This window comes from Ranitomeya imitator, chromosome 6 (assembly GCF_032444005.1).
Source record: "Ranitomeya imitator isolate aRanImi1 chromosome 6, aRanImi1.pri, whole genome shotgun sequence".
Taxonomy (NCBI): Eukaryota; Metazoa; Chordata; class Amphibia; order Anura; family Dendrobatidae; genus Ranitomeya; species Ranitomeya imitator.
Window position 1 is genome coordinate 131,327,306 of NC_091287.1, and position 18,134 is coordinate 131,345,439.

Genomic DNA, 18,134 nt, shown 5'->3' on the forward strand with positions numbered 1-18,134 from the left:
ATGCCCCTGTTATACTCACCTGCTCCTGGCGCGGTCCCTGGTTCTCCGGGCGTTGACAGCTTCTTCCAGCGTTGAGTGGTCACCGGTACCACTCATTACAGTAATGAATATGCGGCTCCACCCCTATGGGAGTGGAGTCGCGTCCATATTCATTACTGTAATGAGCGGTACCACGTGACCGCTCAACACAGGAAGAGGCTGTCAGCACCCAGAGACGTGCAGGGACTGCGCCAGGAGCAGGTGAGTATGATTAGACAGCTGCTGCTCCCCCTCCCCTGCCGACCCCTGGGAATGACTCGAGTATAAGCTGAGAGGGGCATTTTCAGCCTAAAAAAAAAATGTGCTGAAATTCTCAGCTTATACTCGAATATATACGGTATGTTATACTCACCCAGGGGCGGTTCCACTGCGGTCCGGTCAGATGGGCGTCGCGGTCCGGGGCCTCATAGCTTCATACGATGATGTCCTCTTCTTGTCTTCCTGCCGCGGCTCCGACACAGGCGTACTTTGTCTGCCCTGTTGAGGCAGAATTGGCATGCGTATTCCCGCTAAACACTAGCGTTTTGCAAGCGTAAATAGCTTGCAGAATGCTAGCGTTTTCCAAGCGATCTGTAGCATCGCTTGGAAAACTGATTAACAGGTTGGTCACACTTGTCAAACACTATATGCTTATGCAGCATCAATAGTAAAAAGATATAATGTTAAAAATAATAAAAATAAAATATTGTGATATTCTCACCTTCCGGCGGCCTCTGCAGCCTTCCCGCTCCTCGTGATGCTCCCGTTCTCAGTGATGCCTCGCGACAATGACCCCAAATGACGTAGTATCACTCGAGACCGCTACGTCATCACAGGTCATTGTCGCAAGGCATCACTGGGGAACGGGAGCATCGCTAAGGCCTGGTTTGGATTCGGGGGCCGCCAGAAGGTAAGTTTATAACTGTTTTTTTAATTTAACCCCTTCCCGACCTTTGACGCATACGCTGCGTCATGAAAGTCGGTGCCATTCCGACCCATGACGCAGCATATGCGTCATGGAAAGATCGCGTCCCTGCAGGCCGGGTGAAAGGGTTAACTCCCATTTCACCCGATCTGCAGGGACAGGGGGAGTGGTAGTTTAGCCCAGGGGGGGTGGCTTCACCCCCTCGTGGCTACGATCGCTCTGATTGGCTGTTGAAAGTGAAACTGCCAATCAGAGCGATTTGTAATATTTCACCTAAAAAACTGGTGAAATATTACAATCCAGCCATGGCCGATGCTGCAATATCATCGGCCATGGCTGGAAACACTTATGTGCACCCACCCCACCCCTCCGATCGCCCCCCCACCCCCCCGATCTGTGGTCCGCTCCCCTCCGTCCTGTGCTCCGCTCCCCCGTCCTCCTGTCCGCTTCCCCGTGCACCAATCACACCCCCTGTGCTGCAATCAAACCCCCCCGCACTCCGATCCCCCCCCCGCACACAGCGACCCCCCCCCCCGTGCTCCGATCCACCCCCCCCGCACAGCGATCCCTCACCCCGTGCTCCAATCCTTCCCCGTGCTCCAATCCTCCCTCCCGTGTTCCGATCCACCCCCCCCCATGATCCGATCCACCCCCCCGTGCTCCGACGCCCCCCCCGTGCCCTGATCTCCCCCCCTTATACTTACCTGGCCGCCCGAGGTCCGTCCGTCTTCTTTCCTGGGCGCCGCCATCTTCCAAAATGGCGGGCGCATGTGCAGTGCGCCCGCCGAATCTGCCGGCCGGCAGATTCGTTCCAGAGTGAATTTTGATCACTGAGATATATCCTATCTCAGTGATCAAAATAAAAAAAATAGTAAATGACCCCCCCCTTTGTCACCCCCATAGATAGGGACAATAAAAAAAATAAAGAATTTTTTTTTTTTTCACTAAGGTTGGGGTAAGAACTAGGGTTAGGGTTAGGGGTAGGGTTAGGGGTAGGGTTAGGGGTAGGGTTAGGGGTAGGGGTAGGGTTAGGGCTAGGGTTAGGGGTAGGGGTAGGGTTAGGGCTAGGGTTAGGGTTAGGGTTAGGGTAGGGTTAGGGCTAGGGTTAGGGTTTCGGTATGTGCACACGTATTCTGGTCCTATGCGGATTTTTCCGCAGCGGATTTGAAAAATCCACAGTGCTAAACCGCTGCCGATTTATCGTGGATTTACCGCGGTTTTTCTGCGCATTTCACTGCGGTTTTACAACTGCGATTTTCTATTGGAGCAGTTCTAAAACCGCTGCGGAATCCGCAGAAAGAAGTGACATGCTGCGGAATGTAAACCGCTGCGTTTCCGTGCAGTTTTTCCGCAGCATGTGTACAGCGATTTTTGGTTCCCATAGGTTCACATTGAACTGTACACTCATGGGAAACTGCTGCGGATCCGCAGCGTTTTCCGCAGCGTGTGCACATACCTTTAGAATTAGGCCATGTGCACACGGTGCGGATTGGCCGCTGCGGATTCGCAGCAGTGTTCCATCAGGTTTACAGTACCATGTAAACATATGGAAAACCAAATCCGCTGTGCCCATGGTGCAGAAAATACCGCGCGGGAACGCTGCGTTGTATTTTCCGCAGCATGCCAATTCTTTGTGCGGATTCCGCAGCGTTTTACACCTGTTCCTCAATAGGAATCCACAGGTGAAATCCGCACAAAAAACACTGGAAATCCACGGTAAATCCACAGGTAAAACGCAGTGCCTTTTACCCGCGGATTTTTCAAAAATGATGCTGAAAAATCTCATACGAATCCGCAACGTTGGCACATAGCCTTAGAGTTGGGTTGGAATTAGGGTTGTGGTTAGGGTTAGGGGTGTGTTGGGGTTAGGGTTGTGGTTAGGGGTGTGTTGGGGTTAGGGTTGTGATTAGGGTTACGGCTACAGTTGGGATAAGGGTTAGGGGTGTGTTGGAGGTAGAATTGAGGGGTTTCCACTGTTTAGGCACTTCAGGGGGTCTCCAAACGCAACATGGCGCCACCATTGATTCCAGCCAATCTTGTATTCAAAAATTCAAATGGTGCTCCCTCACTTCCGAACCCCGACGTGTGCCCAAACAGTGGTTTACCCCCACATATGGGGTACCAGCATACTCAGGACAAACTGCGCAACAATTACTGGGGTCCAACTTCTCCTGTTACCCTTGAGAAAATAAAAAATTGCTTGCTAAAACATCATTTTTGAGGAAAGAAAAATGATTTTTTATTTTCACGGCTCTGCGTTGTAAACGTCTGTGAAGCACTTGGGGGTTCAAAGTGCTCACCACATATCTAGATAAGTTCCTTGGGGGGTCTAGTTTCCAAAATGGGGTCACTTGTGGGGGGTTTCTACTGTTTAGGCACACCAGGGGCTCTGCAAACGCAACATGACGCCCGCAGACCATTCCATCAAAGTCTGCATTTCAAAAGTCACTACTTCCCTTCTGAGCCCCCACGTGTGCCCAAACAGTGGTTTACCCCCACACATGGGGCATCAGCGTACTCAGGAGAAACTGGACAACAACTTTTGTGGTCCAATTTCTCCTGTAACCCTTAGGAAAATAAAAAATTCTGGGCTAAAAAATTATTTTTGAGGAAAGAAAACGTATTTATTATTTTCACGGCTCTGCGTTATAAACTTCTGTAAAGCACTTGGGGGTTGAAAGTGCTCACCACACATCTAGATAAGTTCCTTTGGGGGTCTAGTTTCCAAAATGGGGTCACTTGTGGGGGGTTTCTACTGTTTAGGCACACCAGGGGCTCTGCAAACGCAATGTGACGCCCGCAGACCATTCCATCAAAGTCTGCATTTCAAAAGTCACTACTTCCCTTCTGAGCCCCCACGTGTGCCCAAACAGTGGTTTACCCCCACACATGGGGTATCAGCGTACTCAGGAGAAACTGGACAACAACTTTTGTGGTCCAATTTCTCCTGTAACCCTTGGGAAAATAAAAAATTCTGGGCTAAAAAATTATTTTTGAGGAAAGAAAACGTATTTATTATTTTCACTGCTCTGTGTTATGAACTTCTGTGAAGCACTTGGGGGTTCAAAGTGCTCACCTCACATCTAGATAAGTTCCTTTCGGGGTCTAGTTTCCAAAATGGGGTCACTTGTGGGGGGTTTCTACTGTTTAGCCACATCAGGGGCTCTGCAAACGCAACGTGACGCCCGCAGAGCATTCCATCAAAGTCTGCATTTCAAAACGTCACTACTTCACTTCCGAGCCCCAGCATGTGCCTAAACAGTGGTTTACCCCCACATATGGGGTATCAGCGTACTCAGGAGAAACTGGACAACAACTTTTGGGGTCAAATTTCTCCTGTTACCCTTGGGAAAATAAAAAATTGCGGGCTAAAATTCATTTTTGAGAAAATAATTTTTTTTTTTTATTTTCATGGCTCTGCGTTATAAACTTCTGTGAAGCACTTGAGGGTTCAAAGTGCTCACTACACATCTAGATTAGTTCCTTTGGGGGTCTAGTTTCCAAAATGGGGTAATTTGTGGGGGATCTCCAATGTTTAGGCACACAGGGGCTCTCCAAACGCGACATGGTGTCCGCTAATGATTGGAGCTAATTTTCCATTTAAAAAGCCAAATGGCGTGCCTTCCCTTCTGAGCCCTGCCGTGCGCCCAAACAGTGGTTTACCCCCACATATGGGGTATCTGCATACTCAGGACAAACTGGACAACAACATTTGTGGTCCAATTTCTCCTATTACCATTGGCAAAATAGGAAATTCCAGGCTAAAAAATCATTTTTGAGAAAAGAAAAATTATTTTTTATTTTCATGGCTCTGCATTATAAACTTCTGTGAAGCACCTGGGGGTTTAAAGTGCTCAGTATGCATCTAGATAAGTTCCTTGGGGGGTCTAGTTTCCAAAATGGGGTCACTTGTGGGGGAGCTCCATTGCATAGGCACACAGGGGCTCTCCAAATGCGACATGGTGTCCGCTAACAATTGGAGCTAATTTTCCATTCAAAAAGTTAAAAGGCGCGCCTTCCCTTCCGAGCCCTGCCGTGTGCCCAAACAGTGGTTTACCCCCACATATGAGGTATCGGCGTACTCGGGAGAAATTGCTCAACAAATTTTAGGATCCATTTTATCCTATTGCCCATGTGAAAATGAAAAAATTGAGGCGAAAATAAATTTTTTGTGAAAAAAAAGTACTTTTTCGTTTTTACGGATCAATTTGTGAAGCACCTGAGGGTTTAAAGTGCTCACTAGGCATCTAGATAAGTTCCTTGGGGGGGTCCAGTTTCCAAAATGGGGTCACTTGTGGGGGAGCTCCAATGTTTAAGCACACAGGGTCTCTCCAAACGCGACATGGTGTCCGCTATCGATGGAGATAATTTTTCATTCAAAAAGTCAAATGGCGCTCCTTCCCTTCCGAGCCTTACCATGTGCCCAAACAGTGGTTTACCCCCACATGTGAAGTATCGGTGTACTCAGGAGAAATTGCCAAACAAATTTTAGGATCCATTTTATCCTGTTGTCCATGTGAAAATGAAAAAATTGAGGCTAAAAGAATTTTTTTGTGAAAAAAAAGTACTTTTTCATTTTTACGGATCAATTTGTGAAGCACCTGGGGGTTTAAAGGGCTCACTATGCATCTAGATAAGTTCCTTGGGGCGTCTAGTTTCCAAAATGGGGTCACTTGTGGGGGAGCTCCAATTTTTAGGCACACGGGGGCTCTCCAAATGTGACATGGTGTCCGCTAAAGAGTGCAGCCAATTTTTCATTCAAAAAGTCAAATGGCGCTCCTTCCCTTCCAAGCCCTGCCGTGCGCCCGAACAGTGGTTTACCCCCACATATGAGGTATCGGCGTACTCAGGACAAATTGGACAACAACGTACGTGGTTCAGTTTCTCCTTTTACCATTGGGAAAATAAAAAAATTGTTGCTGAAAAATCATTTTTGTGACTAAAAAGTTAAATGTTCATTTTTTCCTTCCATGTTGCTTCTGCTGCTGTGAAGCACCTGAAGGGTTAATAAACTTCTTGAATGTGGTTTTGTGCACCTTGAGGGGTGCAGTTTTTAGAATGGTGTCACTTTTGGGTATTTTCAGCCATATAGACCCCTCAAACTGACTTCAAATGTGAGGTGGTCCCTAAAAAAAATGGTTTTGTAAATTTCGTTGTAAAAATGAGAAATCGCTGGTCAAATTTTAACCCTTATAACTTCCTAGCAAAAAAAAATTTTGTTTCCAAAATTGTGCTGATGTAAAGTAGACGTGTGGGAAATGTTATTTATTAACTATTTTGTGTCACATAACTCTCTGGTTTAACAGAATAAAAATTCAAAATGTGAAAATTGCGAAATTTTCAAAATTTTCGCCAAATTTCCGTTTTTATCACAAATAAACACAGAATTTATTGACCTAAATTTACCACTAACATGAAGCCCAATATGTCACGAAAAAACAATCTCAGAACCGCTAGGATCCATTGAAGCGTTCCTGAGTTATTACCTCATGAAGGGACACTGGTCAGAATTGCAAAAAACGGCAAGGTCTTTAAGGTCAAAATAGGCTGGGTCATGAAGGGGTTAATTCTGTGGTTATGTGGTAACCAGGGCCTGGAGGATAGTCTCCTCTCCTCCATCCTGGGTACCATCCGCACATGATCCGCTTACTTCCCGCATGGTGGGCATAGCCACATGTGGGAAGTAAGCGGATCAATGCATTCTTAGGTGTGCGGAATCACCGCAATTCCGCACAAAGAATGAGCATGCTGTCTATTTTTCCGCGATGCGATTCTCTCTCAGAAAAATACGCAGCATTAGCACAGCATTGCGGAATCCCATTGAATTCAATGGGCTGTTGTGTATTGTTTTCGCTTCAAAATCGCATACAATCTGCAACGTGTGCACATAGCCTTAGACTCTACAACCTCTTTAATTCATTTGTATGAATCCTAAGTTATAGCTTATAAAATCCCGAGAAGTTTAAGATCATTAATGCAAGGTATTTCTATATTTATGTCTCTGGGACGGTTTGGTCTTGGCCTTTCTCTTATAATGCACACACTGTAGCACAATCTTTCTAGTTTTTATTATAATACTTGACTTTATCCTTTCAGAAAAAACAAGTGGAAGCTTTACCTCTATATGAACGTGCCATGAAGATTTATGAAGATAGCCTTGGTCGTATGCACCCCAGAGTTGGAGAAACCCTGAAAAATCTTGCATTATTGAGGTATTGTTAATCTGTATATGCGAGCGTTGGGTATCGCATATCATCCAATTCTAACGAATAGAACAGGTTTGCGAGACAGCAGATATCTCTACCTTCCAAAATGGAAATGAGCGGAGCCGGGTTACCCCTTTAAGAATGGCTACCATGCTCATTAATCTGGTCTGTCCCCGAATTACATGATTGAGATGTAATGCTACATTTTGGTTCACATACTGTATAAAGCCTGATCCAGCTTTCTTCCAGTTATACCCCATGGGTAAGAGAATCTGTACATATGGGCAGTAACTGGCCTCTGTTTATGAATGGTTTTTCTTTGAGAGACCATTGCTTTAAAAAATTTTAAAAAATCGAAGATAAATAAATTTGAGGATAAGAGTACCTTTTACACGCACACTTTTTGGTGTGAATGTGTGAAGTTTGGGGATAGATATTAATGCAGAGCTTTTTATCTCACATTAATCTTGTGCATAATAAAGTTAGCGATCTGTAAAAAATACTGTGAAGCCGATTTATCAAGGCTTTTATGCCCGAAAACTGACGTAAAAGCTTTGAAAAGTGACAGTTTTTGCACAACTGAAAGGTGCATAAAAAGTTGGAAACTTTCGGCGGTTTTTCGGTAGTTTGACTCAGATCTGCCCATCCGTTAGATTAATCATAAAACAGGATTTTGGGTTGCTTACTGTAAATTCTGTTTCTCGGAGCCTCCATTGGGGGACACAGGAACCATGGGTGTATGCTGCTGCCACTAGGAGGCTGACACAATGCACAAAAAAAGTTAGCTCCTCCTTTGCAGTGTCATAGAACAACAGAAACTGAAAAACATGGGAGGGTGCTGTGTCCCCCAATGGAGGCTCCAAGAAAATAGATTTTACGGTAAGCAACCAAAAATGCTGTTTTCTCTATCGCCTCTCATTGGGGGACACAGGAACCATGGGACATCCCAAAGCAGTCCCTGGGGTGGGAAAAACAGACTTCCATCAGGTGACTCACCACTGTCGCCTGCAAGATCCTTCTGCCTAGGCTGGCATCCGCCGAAGCGTAGGTATGGACCCTGTAAAATTTGGCGAACGTGTGGATGGAAGACCAAGTTGCCGCTTTGCAGAGCTGTAGGGCGGAAGCCCTGTGGTGCACCGCCCAGGAGGCGCCGACTGCCCGGGTAGAGTGAGCCTTTATCCCAGGAGGGGGAACTCTGTTCTTGACCCGGTAAGCCTCCAAAATTGCCGTTCTGATCCAGCGAGCAATAGTCGCCTTGGAAGCCGGCAGGCCTCTGCGCGTGCCATCAGGAATGACGAAAAAAGAATCCGTCTTCCGGAAAGCGGACGTTCTATCCAGGTAGATCCTCACTGCCCTGACAAGGTCCAGCTTGTTCAACGATCGCTCCAGGAGATGAGTCGGAGCTTGGCAAAAGGAAGGTAGTACGATGTCCTTGTTGAGGTGGAAGGTGGAAACCACCTTAGGAAGGAATGAAGGCGGAGGCCTGAGGACCACCTTGTCCTGGTGGATGACCAAGAAATGAGGTCGGCAAGAGAGGACCGCCAACTCGGAAACGCCGCAGAAGTGATGGCCACAAGAAAGGCCACCTTCCGAGATAGAACTGACAGGGAACCTCCCTGAGAGGCTCAAAGGGGGAAACCCTCAGAACGTTCAGTACCAGATTTAGATCTCATGAATCAACAGGAGCCCTGTACGGAGGGACAGCATGGGTCACTCCTTGAAGGAAGGTATTAACCTGTGGCCGAGAAGATAAAGTCTTCTGAAAAAGGATGGAGAGCGCCGAAACCTGGCCCTATAGGGAACTAAGAGCAATGCCCGAATCCAGTCCCGCCTGAAGGAAAGCCAAAATGGAAGGCAGGGAAAAGGACATAGGTGAAACGCGGTTGGACTCGCACCAACGGAAGTAGTCCTTTCAGGTACGATAGTAGATCCTGGAAGACGAAGGTTTTCTAGCCTGGATCATAGTGTGAATCACCCGGTCCGAAAAGCCGGACGCTCTTAGAACTGCGGTTTCAACAGCCACGCCGTTAAACTGAGCAACCGAGAATTCGGGTGGCAGATCGGACCCTGAGACAGCAGATCGGGTCTCCGCGAACCAAGATCTCCTGGGCCAATCCGGGGCAATCAGAATGACCGGCACTCCTTCCGCCTTGATCTTTTTCAACAGCTTGGGAAGCAAGGGGAGGGGTGGGAACAGATAGGGGAGCATGAACTGTGACTAAGGAATGGCCAGAGTGTCGACGCCCACTGCGAGAGGGTCGCGAGACCTGGAGACGAACCGAAGAACCTTCCTATTCATTCGGGACACCGTGAGGTCCATGTCTGGTGTCCCCCATTGAAGACAAATCTGATGGAAGACCTCCTGATGCAAGGACCATTCCCCTGCCGAGAGGCCCTCGCGGCTGAAGAAGTCGTCGGCCCAATTGTCCACGCCGGACGGAGATGTGCACCGCGGATATCACCGGGACCGTTGCCTCTGCCCAGAGGAGGATCTTGGATACCTTGGCCAGGGCCAAGGAGCTCCGAGTCCCCCCCCCCCCCCGATGGTTGACATATGCCACCGCCGTGGCATTGTCCGTCTGGATTCGGATAGGTAGACCCCTGAGAATCTTTTCCCAGTGACGAAGAGAGAAAAATGGGCCGAATCTCGAGGATGTTGATCGGCAGAGCAGACTCCTGCGCTGACCAACGACCCTGAACAGTCAGGTGGCAAAACACCGCACCCTGACCGAGTAGGCTGGCATCTGTCGTCACCACCTGCCAGTGGACTGGAAGGAAGGACCTGCCCTGGGAGATGAGAGGTGACGTCAGCCACCAGTTGAGTGACCTTTTGACCCGGGGGGAGAGTCGGATCGAACGATCCAGGGAGAATACAGACCTGTCCCACTGTGACAGGATGGCCTGTTGAAGAGGTCGAGAGTGAAATTGGGCAAAGGGAATCGCTTCCAATGTTGCTACCATCTTCCCCAGAACCTTCATGGCCGATCGGAAGGAGGGAAAACGAGGACCCTGGAGTAAGCGTACGTCCCGACGAAGGATGGATCTCTTGTCCTCGGGAAGGAAGACTTTGGTCTGATAAGTGTCGAAGAGCAGGCCCAGGAAGACAAGGCGCTGGGAAGGAACAAGACAGGATTTCTTCCTGTTGACAAGCCACCCGAAACAGGCTAGAGTGTCGAGGACTATGGACAGGCTCTCCTGAGCCTGAGAAAAGGATGGAGCCTTGATGAGGATGTCGTCGAGGTACGGAAAGAGTGCCAGTCCCCTGGCTATCAGTGTTGCCATGATCTTCGTGAAGACCCTGGGAGCGGCTGCGAGACCGAACGGCAGGGCGACGAACTGAAAATGGTCCTGAAGCACCGCAAAGTGCAGAAATCGATGATGTCCCAGGAATATCGGGACGTGGAGGTAGGCGTCCTGAATATCTATGGAATAGAGAAATTCCTGGGCCTCCATGGAAGCAATTACTGAACAAAGGGATTCCATCCTGAAGTGTCTGAGACGAACCCTCTTGTTCAGCAATTTGAGATCCAGAATTGGACGAACCTTGCCATTTTTTTTCGGTACGACAAAAAGGTTCGAATAGAACCCTGTAAACCGTTCTTTTTCTGGGACGGGAACAATTACCCCGGATTTGAGGAAAGAAGCAATGGCTGCAAAGAAACCTGGAACTAGGGTGGGGTCTCTTGGAGGTCGGGATTCGAAGAAACGATCCCGGGGTCGTGAAACGAAGTCTATTTTGTACCCCGGGGATACAACTTCCGTGACCCATGCGTCCTCTACTGAGGAGATCCAGACGTCCCTGAAGAAGAGGGGATGGCCGCCCAGCCTGGGAAGTGGGCTGGGGTTTTGCCGCGAGTCATGATGAGGTGGATCTTCCAGTCCTGGACCTGGAGGATCTACCTTGGGAGTAGCGAGGGCGCCAGGAAGGAGTGGGTCTAAAGGATACCGTCTTCTTCTCTTGACGTGCCCGTGGCCTCTGCTGCTGCTGGGAAAAGGAGTTTGATGCCGCAAAGCGACGAAAAGGCCGAAAGAACCAAAATTGCCGTCTGGGAGGAGGGCGGTGAGGTTTAGCCTGGGGAAGAAGAGAACTTGTGCCCCCGGTGGCGTCCTTAATGATTTGGTCTAGCTTAGAACCAAAGAGACATGAACCTTGAAAAGGCAGGCTGGTAAGGGACTTCTTGGAAGACAAGTCCGCCTGCTAGGCCTTGAGCCAAACGGTCCGGCAGGTGGCAACAGCATTGCTGGACGCCTGAGCCGCACAAGACGCGGCATCCAGAGCGGCAGAGACCAGGTATTCAGCCGCGTGAGAAAGCCGGTTGGCAAGCTCCGCCAGCTGTCCGGATGGAGCCCCGTCCAGAATACCCCGACGGAGTTGTTTGGCCCATTTAGATAAGGCTTTTGTAACCCAAGTGGAAGCAAAGGCCGGGCATAGAGTAGCTGCAGCCGCTTCAAAAGCTGACTTTGCAAAGGATTCTAGAACTCTATTGTTAGCATCCTTTAGAGATGCTCCGCCGGACAGTGGAAGGACCGTGTTGGTGGACAGCCTGGAGGGTCCACCGTGGGAGAAACAGTCGAATTGGCGGTAAGTTCTGGAGAAAAGGGATATAAAACTCCAAGGCGCTTTCCCCTCTGAAAACGTCTAGTCGGATTCTCTTTCTCTGGTCATGATCTCCTTGAATTCAGGATGAAGAGCAAAGAACTTGGAAGGTGGTTTAGACCGTCTAAACGAAACCGCCTGATCTGCGGGTTCCGTAGAGGACTCTTTGATGCCACAGGACTGATTTATCGCTCCAACGAGATTCTGAACCATATCCCTCATGGTAGTGATTTGGTTAGAATCCAGCTCCAAAATGTCCTCCGAAGGCACATCAGAGAATGCCTCGCCTGACTCGGGGGAAGGGGGGGGGGGGACCGGGGGGAAGCCGACCGCAGAGAAGGGCCGTTTGGCGAGATGGAGTGAGAAGAAGACTCAGACCAGCGTTCCCATCTGGACCTTTTGCGGCTTATAATGGAGGGCTCAGACGGAGGCTCCTGCGGCCCGCTGGCTACTGCGGGAGTTTGGAGGGGTAATCGATCGAGCACGGACACTGGGTGTCTCAAACTCTGAGTTAGATCCGCTACCGATTGTGACAGAGAGGAAGCCCAGCCTGGGGTGGGGGTATCACTCTCAAGCGGAACGGCCGGGGGATCCTGGGCGGTGGGAACAATCGGGTTGCTGCAGGCCTGACAGAGTGGAGAGGACTGACCCTGAGGGAAGTTTGCAGTTACAGGACGAACATGCAAAGTACTTGACTAAGGCAGAAGAATTAGAGGAAGAAGTAGGAGGACGTGAGCGGCCCCCTTTAGAGGTAGACATTTTGAAAGGGCCCCTGAAGAAAATGCCAGAGGGTTAGGGGACAGGGGGGCAGAGGGGAGTGTCAGTCTGCAGAGCAGAGCTACTCACGGAAGACGAAGTTCCTGACTGAAGACGCAGCCCCGCTGTAGATGGTCCCTCAGGGAGGATAGCCTTTCGTGGAAGGGAGTGCGAATCTGCAGCAGTCCAGCCAAGGGGACCTGGAACCCGTAGTCATCCACTGCCGTGCACAGAGGAGATGAGAGGCGTGCGTGCGTGGGCTCAGGAGCACTAAGATGGCGCCGGTGGGCGGAGCAAAGCCAAGGGAATGATGGTCGGGCGGAAGAAAAGCCCGCCCGAGTGAAGGAAGTGGGCGGAGTGGCATCGCCGGAAGTAGGCCCCGGGGAAGCCGGGGCCTAAATTAGAAATCGGCGACCGCCGGAGAGTGCCGCGGCGCCTGTGCTGCCCAGTTGGAAACTGCTGTCTCGGAAGAGCGGCGCGGCAGCAGGGTAGCGCATCGCCGGAAGTAGGCCCCGGGGGAAGCCGGGGCCTAAATTAGAAAACGGCGACCGCTGGAGAGGGCCGCGGCGAGAATGCGTGGCCTCAGAAGAGCGGGGTGGCAGCCTGCAGGGCCGCCGCACCAGAAGAACTAGCGTAGCCACAGGCAAGGTAGCGTGGCTGCCTGTAAGGCCGCCGCGCCCGTCAAAAAGGGTGGCCGCAGGGAACGCGGCACGGCGCAGGGAAAGAGCTGCAAATGCAGCGATGACCCTTTTAGGAACGGGGAGCAATGCCGACTAGGTCAAAGGTAGCCTGGAACACTGTGCCAAGCAAAAGGGAACCCAAGGGACCCCCCGGGACTACATTCTGGGAATACTCACCTAATAACATCCCACGTCGTTCGTTAATAACCTCAAACCTTGGGGAAGGTATCAGACGTCCATGGGAGCTGGTGATGGACGTCCTCGTCGCTTTCAACTGACAGGCTCTGGTGGGCGAGTGGGTGGGGGACAGAGCTAGGACCGGACTTCTAAGCACGCTTGTGTGCTAGGGTCTTGGTCCTGCTGGGGGATCAATGAGGATACGGGGTGGCAATACATGCCGTACTCATAGTGCGTATTGTGGGATTACAGGTGTGACTGCTCACCCTGTATCCCTCCGGAAAACCTGTAAGAAAACGATGCACAGTGAGGTAGATAAGGGTCTAATGAAAGACCAGTGTCCACCTCCTACTGACACTAAGCTAAACTGAAGTGTATAATGCCAGTCGGTGGGGTGTACACTGCAGAGGAGGAGCTAACTTTTTTGTGCATAGTGTCAGCCTCCTAGTGGCAGCAGCATACACCCATGGTTCCTGTGTCCCCCAATGAGAGGCGATAGAGAAATGCCAGTGCTTCTCCCTGACTGGAGAAGCATTTCTGGCATGGTGCATGGAGGCACACGCCACTTACAAGAGGCACCAAATACATTAACTGGTGTGCACCTCCTAATGAATTTGGTGCCCTCTATTTCAGCAAGACTGGCCTATTGCGATTGTGTGCTACACCAGTCTTGATGAATCGGCCTCTATATGTACACCACCAATGGTCATTGTAATATATGGCCTCTTTGGATTTAATTTTTTTTTTTTTTTTTTTTAACAGGTATGAAGAAGGAGATTTTGAAAAAGCAGCAGAGCTTTATAAAAGAGCAATGGAAATCCGAGAAGCTGACACCTCTGTATTAGGGGGTAAGGCCCCTTCCGGACATTCATCTAGTGGAGGAGACACGTCCAGTCTCAGGAACACTTTACCAGTAAATGCATTCGCTGAACAAGGATATTGATCCTGATATAGTGACAGAAACGTACGGTGGAGTAGAAAGCTGGAAGATCTGAAAAACCTGACCTCTCAGCACAGGTACTCCAAACATCAGCCATGGATTACAAGCCAGCTATGGTCTTCCATTACTCCTTCTAAGTTTTGCAAATCAAGCCTCCTGATAAAGAAGTCTTAAAGGGACTCTGTCACCTGAATTTGGCGGGACTGGTTTTGGGTCATATGGGCGGAGTTTTGGGGTGTTTGAGTCACCCTTTCCTTACCCGCTGGCTGCATGCTGGCTGCAATATTGGATTGAAGTTCATTCTTTGTCCTCCATAGTACACGTCTGCGCAAAGCAATCTTGCCTTGTGCAGGCATGTACTACAGAGGACAGAGAATGAACTTCAATCCAATATTGCAGCCAGCATGCAGCCAGCGGGTAAGGAAAGGGTGAATCAAACACCCCAAAACTCCGCCCATATGACCCAAAACCAGTCCCGCCAAATTCAGGTGACAGGTTCCCTTTAAGAATAAAATACGTGCATGTGGACTTGACCTGAAAAGCAATGCATATCAGTGATTGGCTGGTGAGGATTTGGGCATACGTCCCACATGAAGTACTGGAACATCTCCTTTGCTCGGGCCTACTTGAGGCAGAACTGATGTTAAGACTTTGATGCCATAATTTACAAAATGAAAACTAAGCCATTATCTGTACACTCCTGTATTTGTTGTATAAACGGTCAAAGTCGCTATGAAATTTTTTATTTTTTTTTTAAATATCTACGCCATGATATTGGGACTATTTCAATGTATCAGACTGCACTAGTGAGGTATACTCTGTTGCAGTGATGTCACGGACACCTTAAAGGGGTTCTATGAAAATGAAATCCCTGATATAGTTCAGATTGCAGCCCCGTCCTAGTCACGTCTGGACAGGCTGCAAGCATGCAGCCCGAGACCTGCGTCTCAACTGACAAGAGTTGTATTACCCATACCTCAGTAGTTGCCAGAGACATGGCTGTCAGTGTTTCCTGGGGATGTCATATGCATCCCCAGGAAGCCGTATAAAATCTGCAATTAGTCTACACTGGAACCTGGAAAATTAAATGAATGCGTTTCCCTAGAATATATATATGCACAGGGGATTTTAGGTGAACAATTCGCTGCAGTTGTGGTTTAGATTTTCCAAAATGTCATCTCCCTGCTAGAGACTACATACAGCAATTCAGCTTACATCATGATTTGTGAGGATATGATCCAGATTGGCAACATTAAAGTACGAAATGTCCCAGCTTATAACACAGCAAGTTCACTTGAGCATGCAAATCAAGATCGACTGCTGGCAGCTCCTTTTGTAATTGTCAACCAATGGCGACCCAGATGTACTGTATTTTCTGGCGTATAAGACTACTTTTTAACCCTTGAAAATCTTTTCAAAAGTCGGGTATCGTCTTATACGCCAGGTGTCATCTTATAGGGCAGGTGCGGAGTAATCTGCGGTCGCCGCATATTGTGGGGGGAGCGACCCCAATGACAAGGAGAGGGGGCACCTCACCGGGAAGGTGTAAGTGAAGCAGAGGCAGAGGAGATAATAGGATACAAGGGCGAGCCAGATTAGTGAAAGAGGAGTGTTTTTCTAGGCACAGCACCGCTCTCTCTCTCTTATTTGCATACCCCTGGCATCCCAGACGCTGACAGTTTGCTTCACTTACACCTTCCTGGTGAGGCGCTACCTCACCTCGTCATCGGGACCACTCCCCCCCACTATATACTTCGACCGCAGATTGCTCCGCACCCACCCTATAAGACGACACCCGGCATATAAGACAACCCCCGACTTTTGAGAAGATTTTATATTTTAACTGGAAAAGTTGGGGGTCGTCTTATACGCCCAGTCGTCTTATACGCCGGAAAATACGGTACTCTATGGGAGACAAGTCCGGAGATGCTGCAGGCTATGGTAGCACGGTTTGACCATGCAGGTTGCTCATAGTAGCAAAAGCAGCATATGCCCCCACCCCCCCAAATTATCAGCTGTCTGCAGACAGATATACACAGTGTACAAAGCTGAAACAACAAGACTCCGTTCATGTCTAGTGGCCATACTAGAAGTGAATGAGAGCTGAGCTAACATACCCAGGAAAGTCCTCTGCAGTCAATGGAGCTGTTCCATTTCTGTAAACTTTGTATATTAGACTGTTGTGGGAACTGTAAGTAGCTGTTCAAGGGTAGCGCTGAATGTTGGACCTCCACCGCTCTGATACTGATGACCTATCCTAAATCCTGGACAACTCCTTTAAGCTACTGTCATTTCCCAGCAGGTCCTTTCCATTTTGTGTAAGACTGACAAGAAAACACTATGTGTGACAGACTGGATTATTGTAATAGACGCGACTGAGAAGGGCAGCTACTCTGTTGATGGCTGTTTTTTGGTCAAATGATTAATATGTTTGTGGCTGCAGAATATATTAGTCCTAATTCATACATGCAATTTTTTTATGATGGTGTTCTGTCTGTATTTTTCAGAGATATAATTTCCATTAATGTCTATAGAACTGTTCCAAGTCTGTTTTTTGAGGACCATGTGTCTGCTACAAAAGAAAAAAAAAATCTTGGAGACCTGTCTTTTTTTTTTTTTTGATCGAGTCGAAGATCAAAATTACCCAAACGAGTCTGTGAAAATCATGGTCAGAACACAGATGGCAGCGTTCACACTGGAAAGCAAAAGTGATAAAAATAAAACACTCTACATACTGGAAACTTAATTTAAATATTCGAGTCTTATGGTAATGAAAGAGTTAAGTGTATAATAGATATTTTATTTTTATAATGTAGCATAATACATCTTGAAATGATGATTTACAGGCTAGGTTTTAATGGAGCTTTGATGAGACAGTCTTCAACAGACACCTGGCTGCCATAGCTACCCATCGGTGCGTCAAGGGGTTGCTGAAGTGCACATTGTATGATGCACACCCATGACAGCGCAATGTTAATGCCGCTGTCAGATTGAGAGCAGCATTTAACAGGTTAAGGGTGTATTTCCACGGTCAGGAAACGCTGCGTAGAGCCGCAGCGTCCAGATGTTACAGCATAATACCATCTCCACTATGCGTTAAAACACACAGGCGGCAGACCTGCGTAAACGGACATGAGGCCCATCTTTTCAGAACGCAGCATGTCTGTTTACAATGCGGCGGTGCGCCGTAAATTTACCATAGATAATCACTAGATGCGGTAAAACCGTAAACACAGCTTACTACGCATATCTACTAATTCACATGCCGGCTCATCTGTCCCGCCGCCGCCAGAAGTCGCTCGTCCACTGCAGTTCTCGTGATAACTTAGCTTATCGCGAGAACTGCCATGCACGTGATCGGGGTTATCATGCACTATACATCATACAACACATACATACATACATACATACCCTACATACATACAACAGAGTACACACTCACCATCACCTTGATCCCTGAAGCCATTGTCACCTGTAAAAAAAATAAAAAACCATATACTCCCTGATCCGCAGATATCCAATTAAAACGATTTTCTCATGACTATTTCCTGTGGAGAGCAGCCACACCAGTTGATGCCACCGCTCTCCAGGAATGCAATGACGGAAGGTATCCTTCCGCAATGTATTCCTGCGCCTCTTTGAGAAATAGTCCGTACTCTCACTTGTGGCACTACTGTGTAGGAAAATTCCCACGCAGCTTTGCCATAAAGTGAGACCCTGAACTCAGGTAACCTCTTCAGTGATGCATTGCAGGAGCCATTGTCTCCTGTCAGTGCGTCACTGAAGGTCTATAGAGCAGTGACATCACCCGATGTTCTATAGGGGAGATCATCGT

The 18,134-nt window shown here is 48.6% G+C and overlaps 1 protein-coding gene across 2 annotated transcripts in view; it reads left to right on the forward strand.

Moving 5' to 3' along the window:
• Positions 1–14,507, forward strand: part of NPHP3 (nephrocystin 3) — a 131,943-nt gene extending 117,436 nt beyond the window's left edge. For both annotated transcript variants that reach the window (XM_069730099.1, XM_069730100.1), the window contains exons 27-28: positions 7,040–7,155; positions 14,122–14,507. In XM_069730099.1, coding sequence (XP_069586200.1) covers positions 7,040–7,155; positions 14,122–14,302 — 297 coding nt within the window. In that variant the 3' untranslated portion in view covers positions 14,303–14,507. The remainder of the gene's footprint in view (positions 1–7,039; positions 7,156–14,121) is intronic.
• Positions 14,508–18,134: the final 3,627 nt, after the last annotated feature.